This window comes from Ceratotherium simum, chromosome 3, assembly GCF_057802395.1.
Source record: "Ceratotherium simum simum isolate JZ-2026a chromosome 3, ASM5780239v1, whole genome shotgun sequence".
Taxonomy (NCBI): Eukaryota; Metazoa; Chordata; class Mammalia; order Perissodactyla; family Rhinocerotidae; genus Ceratotherium; species Ceratotherium simum.
Window position 1 is genome coordinate 49,006,585 of NC_141902.1, and position 12,172 is coordinate 49,018,756.

The following is a 12,172-nucleotide window of genomic DNA, read 5'->3' on the forward strand; positions in this document are numbered from 1 at the left end:
ATCTCTTTTAGAATTATCTTAATCATTAACATCCATACAAAATCATGGGTTTTGATGTGCTGGTTAGATTTTTTTTAAATGTATATTAAAATAAATACTTGTCTACTAACATAAATGTTTGCTGTGTACTACCTAAAATCATATTAGGAAACATGTCTCTAATCCGTTCCCATAGTGAAGACTTTTCCTCTACCCTTTCAAGACCTTGCCCCAACCCAGGCATTTCCTTACACCCCAATACTCTTAGTTGATGATCCTTCCTTCCAATTAACCAAGAAAATCAAGGCACTTAGACATGAGCTTCTGCTCATCACTTCAACACTCAGTATCTTTTCCTTATTTTTAGCTTATTTTTCTAAGATATCCATACTAATCCCCTGTAATAACATTTTTATCTTTGCCCCAAATTTTGTCTTCTGTCACCTCAGTTACTCCTTTTATTAATCCTTATTTCGTGCATCTTCAACTGGTCTCCCTTTTCTTTGGCTCCTTTGCCTTTACTTATATACATTTAGTTAACAAATATTTATTGAGTATCTACTATGTGTCAGAGACCATGCAAGATTCTAGGAATGTAGACAAGGACAAAGTCAGTCACAAACCTCAAGGAGCTGACCAGTGTCTAAGGAGACAGGTGCGTCCTGAGTTACCAACAGTGTGATCAGGGCTATATAAAGTAAACGCAAGAGTGTTTGGGGAGGAAACACAAGTGGAGCTTGAAATCAAACAAGGGAAGGATTTCTCCAAGGAGATAACATCTAAGCTCAAATCCAAAATCTTATACACTTGCTGGCTTTGGGACTCAGGCAAGTTCCTAGTTACTGTAAACTTTATTCTCCTTATCCATGAAATGGGAATAATATCTACCTCACCTGGCTATAATAAGAGGAAGGAGACAGCATGTACCCAGTGGTGAGGCCCCAGAGTTAGTCAGCCTGGCTTCCAATGCCAACTCTACTACTGTATGGCCTCGGATAGGTTACTTTATAACTGTGTATTGGATTCCTCATCAATAAAATGTAAATAAATAATAATATCAATCTGATAAGGTTGATGTGAGATTTAAATTGGATAATCCATGGAAATCATTAGAAAGTAAGCATTTAGGGCCGGCCCTGCGGCTTAGCGGTTAAGTGCGTGCGCTCCGCTGCTGGCGGCCCAGGTTCGGATCCCAGGCACGCACCGACACACCACTTCTCCGGCCATGCTGAGGCTGCGTCCCACATACAGCAACTAAGAAGGATGTGCAGCTGCAGCAATGACATACAACCATCTACTGGGGCTTTGGGGGAAAAAATAAATAAATAAAAATTATTAAAAAAAAAAAGAAAGAAAGAAAGTAAGCACTCAATAAATGCTGGCCGCCATTATTGGAAGGCTTTTTAAATCTCATAATCTGTGTGTAAATCCTGCTAAGTAAACAGTGGTATGATAAGTGGAATCCTTGCCATTTATATTATTTAATGTTATTATTCATAATTTACAATATATTCTGTCTATTAAGTAAATTAAACACGGGAGATGAAGATAAAACTCCAAAGGTACCAAATTGGCACAGTAGAACAAAATCTACCATCTTGCTATCTGTTATGGGTCGAATTTCAAAATTCATATGTTGACATCCTAACCGCCAGTACCTCAGAATGAGACCTTATTTGGAGATGAGGTCATTGCAGATATAATTAAGTGAAGATGAGGTCATACTGGATTAGAGTGGGCCCCAATCCAATATGATTAGTGTCCATACAAAACAGGGAAATTTGAAGACAGAGGCACACAGGAGGGAGCCATGTGAAAATGAAAGCCAGAAATGGGGTGATGCTTCTATAAGCCAAGGAACACCAACGATTGCCAGCAAATCACCAGAAGGTAGGAGAGAGGCATGGGATAGATTCTTCCTCACAGCCCTCAGAAAGAACCAACTCTGCTGACACCTTGATTTCAGGTTCCTAACTTCTAGAACTGTGAAACAACAGATTTCTGTCTTTTTTTTGGTGTGAGGAAGATTAGCCCTGAGCTAACACCTGTTGCCAATCCTCCTCTTTTTGCTGAGGAAGATTGGCCCTGGGCTAACATCCGTGCCCATCTTCCTCTACCTCTCTATGTGGGACACCTGCCACAGCATGGCTTGATAAGTGGTGCGTAGGTCCGCGCCTGGGATCTGAACCTTCGAACCCCCGGCCACCGAACTGGAAAGCGCGAACTTAACCACTACGTGACAGGGCCAGCCCCAATTGCTGGCTTTTAAGCCACTCAATTTGTGGTACTTTGTGATGGCAGCCCTAGCAAACTAATACACCATCTGGCAGATTTTGTTTCTTTCTAGTCAGAACATAAATCTTAATAATACATATACCAACTCTTGAGACATATACTTAAACTGTATACTGAATCACACAACTGGTCATATACGAAACACTTCTCTACTTCTTTTGTTAATAAATTTCCTTTCTGTCCACATTATAGGTTCCCTGAGAAAAGAATATACTCATTTATTCATTCGACAGGTATTTATTAAAAGCCCTGTTAAATGAAAGATGAAAAAATACAGGTTCCTGACCTCTAGGAATTCAAAAGCTATGAGTCAAATCATAAGTACATAAATAGCTGATGCAAAGTGGGCTGGGATGAGAATTCCCAAGGTACAAGAGCAAGGTGTGCCTCAGTCCCATGGTTGTCGATGGTGTATCCCTTAGACCTAGGCTTCTCTCTTAGAAAAATTCTGTGTTTTTCCATGGGCCAGTTGTTTCCTTCCTCAGCCCTGACATCTACTTCCCTTTTCCCAACTTCAGCACAAGCTGATACTAGATGTCAGTCCACTGCAATTATGACAATCCTTTCCTCCCAAAATAAACAGATGGAAGGTTCTTCCACAGGCAGGAATATGAACCAATGCAGACAAGTCCTGTTTGGAGAAGCTCCTTAATGCCCATGATTCTAGTGTTTTCTGACTCTGCCCACAAAATAGGGACACTTCTGCCAGCGAAGTCCTTAAAATCACCCTCTTCCACTCCTGAATCCTAGCAGAAGCTTTGCCAAAACAGATTTACATCAAGGAGGCTTACGAATGCAGAATTCCATGGTGGTTTGGAGAGAGTGGATGCAGAGGGACAGAATTTGAGGACATAATCCAAAGGAAATTTAGCCTTACCAGAATATCCAATTTTTTAAAAACATATTTTCTAGGACTTCCAGCCCATTCTAGCATTAATTCAAGACACAGGAGGAGAGCCATTTGCAACCATTCTTCTCATCTTGGTGGATTTTCGTCATGAGCAAAGATAAGCCCTATCTCCCTTTAATATTCCCCTACCTCATGTCATTACAGCATTTTCCCTAGCCCTGGCTCCTCCCACTTTCCCTTTTTCCAGAACACATCCCCACCTTCTGCCTTAAATGTCCTTTCCCCCTTTCCCAGTCTTAAGACACAGTGTTACAAATTTAATTCAACAAGTGTTTACTAAACGGCTACTAGAATCATAGGCATTCCAGACGTTGTGCTGGGGGCTTTCCCATGCATTATCTCGGTTAATCTGCACACCTACCTTTAGTGTTATTAGGAAAGGAGGCTTGGTGAATCTAAATCCCTTGGCTAGGATTACATCCTTAGATCCTTCTGACTTCAGTGAAGGACAATACCATTTCTCAAAGGGTTTGAGAGAGAGTACACAACAATGACACTACTCCCTGTTTATAATTTACAGTTCCTGTTTACAGACAAGCCATTCCACCTATTTCTTTAAAAACAAAACAAAAACAACTTAGGTTCAACCACAGGGGTGGATAAGGTGTCAGATCACTCATTAATCTGAGGGTAGGTGTATAAGTAGATTTTCTCTACTTAATCTACAAAACCTACTCATTACATGCGTGGAAGTACATGCATGGGCAAGAGTGTTTTCAAAGCATCAGGACGTAATACAAAAACAACAACTAAAAAGCCCATTGTAACACTGGTGTCATGGAACAAGACTCATAGTACAAAGTGAGATTTCCACAGTGCGATGATTTCAATGCAGTGTATGTCACAGAGGTAGCCAAGGGATACAGGGAAGGGTTTGACTGGACCTACAGGTCAATAGAAACCAGGCAAATGTGGCACTTTCTAATATGTCCTGGACTCTACTTACTCTAAAAAAAAGTCCCTGGCAAAGGGAATCCCTCATCTCTGCTCTGCTGGGTTTCTACAGGCCAAAGAAGTCACTATCCAGTGATATCAAGAAATTCTGTCCCTAGGGCATAAATAAATGCCTAGCTCCTACAGTTCATGGGTGTATGAGAGCTCAAGAGGCCTGGAATCGATCCAACCCATTTTAACTAGCAAGAAACTACCTGGTAATACCTTGTTTGTATTTCTTGGAGGAGGGACACAAGAAACACTTATTTCATTCCACACAATAATTCACCACAATCAGAGGGAGCACAGCAAGGGCAACACCATCTCCCAGCTGCTGATTACATCAAAGGCTTGGAGCACAAATTCAATTTTATGATGTTAATCTCAGCCTGCCACTCAGAAATTTTCTCTGAGGGATATGATTTTTCTCTGGATTTCATTTTAAGAATGATTTTCTTCATCCAGAATCAATAAAGATATGTTTTCATCAAAAGACTCTATCTTGGTAGAATTCAATTGGCTATTTCAATCCCTCTTGGTGACACAATATTAATTAAAATAGTTTATGTTGCACTTCAACTGGAAAAAGAGGCAGTGAAAAGAGCAGCTACTCAGAACACATGTTCTGTACATATCAACATGGAGAGCAGAAAATAATTTTCTCCTTCTCCAGGTGACAGACATTAGCTATTCAAGAGAGTGGCTCTGACTTGGTTTATCTCTGTGATTCCATTGGGGAAAAAAAAAAAATGAAGCTCTTTCTGTTTGTATTTATTGTTCAATAGGAAATCAAAATGCACAGAGAAGATGCTTCACATGCTCACCTTCCAGCGCCTCAAGAAGAGAAATAAGTGTCTGTGTGCCCATGTGGCATGATAGGCTATTAAGAATCACAGTCACTGTTTCTCTTAACTAAAAAAAAAAAAAAAAAATACAATGTTATTAAAATTTATTTTTATTTTCAATTTCTAAATAATGGTTACCTGAAATACATTTCTCAAAACAAGCATATAGATTAGCACAGACTTTTTCACATTTAGAAAAGAGGAGAAAATTATGAAATGTGTTACAAAAAATAAATGAATTTTGTCTTAACAGTGGTTTTGAAAGTAGCAGTTAATTCACTTAATAAGTCATTACGAAGCATCTACTGTGTGCCTGACTCTTGGTCACCACTTGGGACTGAGAGAAGACCCGAGTTCCTGGCCCACAATGCTGACAGATCATAGACGCTCCATCACCTCAGAGTGAGAAGGGTTGAGCCTGATTCCCACGAGGTATAGGGAGCACCCATGGGAGGCTGTACTTAACTCCCTCTGGGGAGGAGATCAAGGAAGGCTTCTCAAAGGGAAGTTTAATTACTGAAATACTTAGCTGGTAATTTACATCCACAGGTAAAAAATTTTTTTAAAACATAGCTTAGTCTCTAACCAGGTCTCTATAGACCAAATCTTCTCATGTTCACAGTCTTGAAATCACCCATCCATTACACTTCTTAACATGAGAAGGTGATAATGAACTGGTGAAAGATAAACTGAGGCATATTAAAAATTTTAAGAGTTTATTCAAGCAAAAATAGATTTCAATCAGGCAGTGCCAAACTGGAAGTGGTTAGGAGCACTCCATTGACAGGAGCTCAGGGAGAGATTTTACAGAGAAAAGGCTGGAGCAAAGTAAGGAAATTATCTGACTGGCTGTCCTTAGGTTTCGACTTCATAACCTTGAGGCATTTACAGGCTCAGATTTTGGTTTGCTAACATAGGCTGCCATGTCATTAGAGCCACCTCAGCCTAATGGCCTCCTTATTTAATTAATTTAGCAAAAGAAAGTGGGTGTATTGATACCCCAAAGAGGTACCTAAAGATTTCACAGAGCTTTGCGTAGATCTCACTCAACAGTCCATTTCTTCAAAGAGGGACCTTAATCTGTAAGTGCTCAGAGAATACTCTTTTAGACTAATCTGGATGTTACTATATCAAAAGGAGAGAAAAGCATCAAATTAAGAACAGCATGGAAATTTATAGACATTCAGTCCAAGTCCCTATTTTATGAAGTAAAAAGCAACAACAACAGAAAGGTAAGTTGACTTGGTTAAAGGCAGGGAGAGGACCAAAGTTGGAGTTTGTTTAGACATTTAAACAGCAATGATAAGGTCTAGACAGAGAGATAGCACTATTCTCCAAAAAGTCTATGTACATGTGTACACACATGCTGGAAAAACATTGATTAAAAAAAAAGTAAGTATCCATCAGAATTAACTGCAAGCCTTATTAAAATGCAGATTCCTGGGCCCCTGACTGGCTGTAATAAATCAGAATCTCTAAGGTATAGGGCCCAGGAATTTGAATTTTCAATAGCTCTCCAAAGACATTCATATTCACACTTGAGGCTAAGGAACTTCAGTCAATCTCAGCATCCCCCATGCACAGCACAATTAATTAAATATTCAAATTAATCGATGAAATTGAAGCAATATTCACTGAATGTATGACCAAAAAGAACAATGCCCTCAAAAAGTTCTTATTCAGGGCCTGGTCTGCATGGCCTAACAAGAATGCCAATATCTGGCCAGACCTGGGCCTTCCATAGCAAATAGGCCTGGCCTGGCCCCCTAACTCACTATTTTTCCCAACAATGAATGAAACCTAAAGTGGTTAAATTCTCTTGCTATCTACTGCTGTCTCAATGGCATGTAGTACTCTTCCATGTTCTGTAGGACTTTGCAACAAAACTTCCTGAGGTCTTTCTTTTGAAATCTATGTGGGGAAAGGGCCTAAAGGGGGACATTCTAGATATTCAATTATTCAGCAAATTTGTTCACTGTTTACAAGAGGGATAATTCATGCATGATCAAGTTGGAATTTCAAGGCAAAGTCTTCCAAATGTAAAAGGATTTTAAGAGCTAACAATACCAAAGAAAAACCACAAGAGGGTAAAACCCTATAACAAATTCCTCTCAAAATGTTCGGTTTGCTTTTTGGTACTCCAAAATAACTAACCAATTTTCAATATCCCCTCCCCACAAAAATTCTTTCTAAGACTCTCTACAACAGCTCCGAGGGAAACAATGACTGGAGAATGAAGCATGGAGAATGAAGCAGCAACAATGACTGGAGAATGAAGCATGGAGAATGAAGCAGTGCTTAAAATGGTCAGAGATCCTATCATGCAAATGTAGGAGTGCTAACTTTGGCCAGCAAAGAACTCTCAATGTGGTCAGAAGTCCTTTTACAGAGCCTGGCCCTAAAACAGAGGCTAACAGCCTTCGTGTGTTGAGGGAAAGCCTGTAGTGGTTGGGGAATTTGGGTAGTGGTGGTGGAAATACACATAACTTCATACTTTATTCTAAAGAACGAGAACAGTTACAGCATTTCTTGGTCTGCTTTTTGTAATATGCGTGAAATCATAAATCCCATCTATACTCAACGTTGGATTACAGTAGTGTTCTGTTTTCTCTAATCAAGAGAATGAGATGGGTAGAGGGAACCATTGGTTGATTGCCAACTATGTGTCAGACAGCCTCATTTTTTACACGCAACTAAGTCTCCCAGCAGTCTCATCTTTTACACGCAACTAAGTCTCCCACCCATAAAGGAGATACTTGAAGATTAAGTCAGTAGCTAATAATGTAAAACAATATATGATCTTCATTTTACATTTGAGGAAACTAAAGCTCAGAGAGGCAAAATAATTTGCCAATGTCCTGTAGCCAGTAAAGGAGGGGACAGCATGGGAATAGCGTACCATGATTTGCATTTGTCATACTCTCTCAGCCTATCACACCCTCATACAAATTTTTTTCTTGGACTGGAATGCTCTTTCTCAGCATTTCCTCCTGGCAAACTCCTATAAAACTGGAACCTTCAAAACTGGAACTAAATTTTTATTTCCTTTGAGCCTCCTCTGGTTTAGTTCCTTTGAGCCTCTTCTGGTTGCTATTTAGCACTCCTCAACTCTCAGCTTTCCCTTTTCTCCTTTATCAGAGCTCTTATCACTCTGTTGTAATTATTCCTGTGTTGGTGACCTGAGCTATACTATGAACGCTTAGGGGTAGGAACCTGCCCTTTTTCCCTTTGCATTCTGCTGTCAGGGCAGTTTACATATAACAAGAGGTCAAAAAATGTTGAGGGGGAAGTCAAAGAACTAATGTAATAGTCATGAATGAATATGATATGGCTTCAAGAGTTGTCTCTCTTTTCTCCTTTCTTCCCCCAGACAAGCCAGTTTGAAAACGATCATCCTGAGTATAACTCTGAGGTCCACACAAAGAGTAAAAGGCACAGGTAGAAACATATCTTGGCTATAGATGTGCATTTTAATTTCTACTGAAGCAGCCTAAAATCATATCAGCTTTCTGGGCCCTTACAACTCACTGCTGACTCACAGAAAACATACAGTCAATTAACCATGACGTCGACGGGTTCAATTGATTACAACTTCCTCATCTTGTACTTGCTTATTTTTTAAACACCCATGTGTAGGCCTTTACATTTTTCCAGGTAAAATTTGATCTTGTTAAAAGAAAAAGAGGAGGGAGGTCAATGTTGAAAAACAGTTCCTACCGTTTCTTGACTATTGAGCTGTACACACTGTGCTACTTACATTATGTGCATCATTTCATTTGATCTTCATAATCACCCTAGGCGTTATTATTATCTGTATTCTAAATATGAGGAAAATGAGGCTTGGAGACATAAATAACTTGCCCAAGATCAGAGCTAGAAAACGGAGACAGATCCATCAGTCTCCAAAATTCAATCTCTTAACCACTGCGCTATACTGCTTGGGTGGGGCAGGGGTGGGGCCCAGCCTGTTAGGACACCTTCTGGAAATGAGAGCAAACTCTGGAAGGGATACTTCTTTAGATCAGTGATATCTAGCTCTAGAAATAAGAATTTGCCTTTTATAGAAGAGTTCAAAGGGACCAGAATGTCCTTTAAGACCAAAGACAATCTCCTTAGTTTGAAGAGAAAAATGACACACTTTAACAAGTTAAGGGACTTGCTGGGACCCCAGAGTTAACTTGGGGACTTGCCAGGACTTTAAAACTGATCTGTTGCTAGAATTCAGTGCACAGATTCTTTTAGTCCTGATCCTCACCTCGTCTCCCTGCCTACGATTCAGTTTAGAGCAGAACTGAATCTAAAAATATTAACCACTGGGAAAAAGTAACTGTATGTTCAGAACAGGCCTCCAGAGAGATGTCCTTTATAATGCACTAACAGAATTATTAATAAGAGATGCCACATATTGTAACATTATTCAATAACAGAAAAGAATAAGTGAATTGTCAAGCCACACAGATATCTGAATGCAGCAGTCTTGAAATATTCCGAATACCATTATTTTCAAGGTTCCATGAAGTTATTTCATAATTTAGATACACTTTTATTCCAGTTGGCCTCTATTAACTAGAACTTTAGACTTCTAAAGCATTCACTCCATTGGGTAGAGACTGTCAATGTAAGATTTCACACACAGTGAGAGGCTTAACAGTTGATATTTTGCTGATAAAATAATTCTAATTTTAAAATATCTTTCCCAAAAAGAAGTGAAAATATTAGAATTCAACAGAATCCCAATTTTTGCGATTTAAAAAAATAATACTTTACTAGATCACAGCACAAACAGTTTCTCTTTCTTCTCCAACCCTCTGCATTCTTTACAGAAAACACATTGGTACATTTTAATATTGAAGGAACTAAAGGAAGGCTAGGAACAAAAGTCACAAGACCAAACCACAAGTATTTGCTCGACAAAAGTGGTTGCTCTCTTCTCCCCTGGTCTTTAAGTGGTGAGAATTAAGGAGGGTGGAGAGCAACAGCACTGGGTTTTGGGGGGGCCTGGAAGGAGAGGGGAGATAGGGAAGGGGATGAAAGAAACAAACGCCAGTTTCTAAACCCTTCCTTCAGGTAAAAATATTCCCAACAGGTGACGTAGTCTCCAATAGGTGACCTTGAACTCATTTAGCATAAAACTGCAAGGGAGACGAAGAAAAAGTTAACATTGTTATACAGCCACGTTCTGTTTGCATCTTAGTTAACTGTTCAGAAATGTACACAAAAATGCTCTAGTGAGGAGGGCGGAATAAGAAAGCATCTATCCCCGAAGGAATATTCCTAGTACTTCACCTTTCCCAGATTTTTGTCAGTGCAGACATTTCCCCCTCCTTTATTTTCCTGCCCCTCGTCCAACCTTACAAGTGACAGAAGTCTTGTGACCGCTGGCTTTATTGCTGGCTCAGCAGCAGGCGCGCGGCAGGGAAAGTTTTCGCCGGACCTCCCCGCCCCCGACAGCCCTCAAGCTGTCACAGCCGGCCCGCGGCCACCGAATCGTTTTCCCAGCTACTCAACTCACTTTTCAAATTAATTCAACCGACTCTCGTTCCATAGAAGTCCGATTTCCGAGTCCCAAGAAACTATCTCAATGGCGAACGGGGGGTCCCTAAAAGTCTCCGGGAGCAGACTCCTCCCAGGACCACAGGTGGGAATAGGAGGCCCTCAGCAACCACCTCCTCCCCCGACCTGAAAGGACCAATTTGTCAGATGCGCGACTTCTGTCACTAGTGATGCGACATCTGGACAAGAGTTTAAAGACAGAATTTTCCATGTGCAAGAACTTGGAGCGGAAGAAGAGGTCACAGCAACTGCTACACGCGCTCACCTTCCTTCCGCGCCCCTCAATATCCAAACGCCGGGCGTGCGCGGGCTCTGAGGGCGGGAAGCCGGGCGGGCACAAGCCCGGGACAGCCGAGACCCAGCGCCTGGGATGCGGAGCTCGGGCCAGCCCAGGGGGCGCCCACCTTATCCGAGCAGAGAGGCGGAGGGGCAGCAGGGGCCCGGCAGCCTGGCAGCTGAGCGGCGGGGCGGAGGGGCGGCCCTTCTGGGCGGCGGTGACCAGCCCGGCCCCGCCCAAGCCCCGCCCCGGGCCCACTCCCGCCGCGGCTCCGGCCCCGCCCCGCCCCGCGCTCGCCCGGCTCCCTCCGGCCGCAGCCGCCCGGCTGTCCCGCCGGGTGCCTGCCTCTCTCCCTGGCGTGGGGGCTGGAAGTGGCTCGCCCCTGGCCTGCGAGGTGCCCTGTCCTTCCAGGGCCGAGAGCGTTCCAGTTGAGGTGAGGAAAATCAAGGTAGGCCAGGTGGCCGACCGTCGGCCCCGGGCCCTGGCGGGGACTTTTGAGAAGGGATGAGAGAAGTTCCCCTCGAGACCGCATCCTCCTGGCGGGGGAGAGTGAGAATCGGGGACCAGGAATGGGTGGAAAACTCAACATTGAAACCGGCCTCCTAAGCTGCTAGGAGCAGGCCAAGTACCGCCGCTGACTGGGTGGTTTAGAAAAATGAGAGGAGCGGTTTGTTTTCTCAGGTTTCTGTTATTTTACTTTACCCTCCAAGCCCTCTGGGCAACCTAGTCGTGAATGAATGCTAAGACTCCCGGAAGCAGGTGGGGAGAAATTTTAACCACTCCCTTTCACTGCTACCTCGCTCCCCAAATACTAAGGATATATGGCCAGGGGCAAGTCAGAGCGTAAGTCTTAGGTCTCCTCTAAGGTCAAAGTTCGCATATCCCAAATCTTCCTGTTTGAAATCCCTCTGACTAGGACACTCCTCTCACCTTTGCCATCCTCTGTGCCTTGTTAGTTTCTATTCTTGGTTCACCTGGAATTTCACTTCCCCCATTCAGGGTAGGTGTTCCTGCTGTTCACTCTCAAGGTATCTCACTTCCTCTGTCATGACACTTGTCACACTTATTGCAATTGCTTGTTGCATTGGCCTCCCCTGTTTGACTGTTGGTTCAAGCACATAGTAAATACATAATAAATATTGTTGAATAATGACGTGCATGTCATAGTCGACTGTTAAGGTGCCCCCAGGCCCTAGTTCTTTAATGAATTTCTCACCTATCCTCACCTTCTGAGTCTGCAGGATCTTATTTCAAAGTTAATATTCCTGCCCCCACCCCATCCCCAAGTCTTCATCCTACCTCTTGGGCAGAGTTTTCTCCTTCTGTGTCCACAGAGGTGTAGGTGTGGAAAGAGCCCTAGACTTGGTTCCTCTTGTCTGA

General features: G+C 42.3%; 1 protein-coding gene and 1 long non-coding RNA gene across 11 annotated transcripts in view; one reads left to right on the top strand and one right to left on the bottom strand.

The window, feature by feature from the left end:
• The window catches only part of WDR72 (WD repeat domain 72), a 299,038-nt gene that overhangs the window by 221,493 nt on the left and 65,373 nt on the right, over nt 1-12,172 (bottom strand). For 7 of the 10 annotated variants that reach the window (XM_087427411.1, XM_087427406.1, XM_087427414.1 and 4 more), the window contains one exon: nt 11,723-11,894. The exons of 1 other annotated variant lie outside the window; for it this stretch is intronic. In XM_087427411.1, coding sequence (XP_087283537.1) covers nt 11,723-11,731 — 9 coding nt within the window. In that variant the 5' untranslated portion in view covers nt 11,732-11,894. 2 more of the 10 variants (XM_087427425.1, XM_087427432.1) reach the window with 2 other exon arrangements.
• LOC147917559 (uncharacterized) overlaps nt 11,105-12,172 on the top strand; it is a 38,053-nt gene continuing 36,985 nt past the window's right edge. The window contains exon 1 of the long non-coding RNA XR_015550647.1: nt 11,105-11,225. This is a non-coding gene — a long non-coding RNA (uncharacterized LOC147917559). The remainder of the gene's footprint in view (nt 11,226-12,172) is intronic.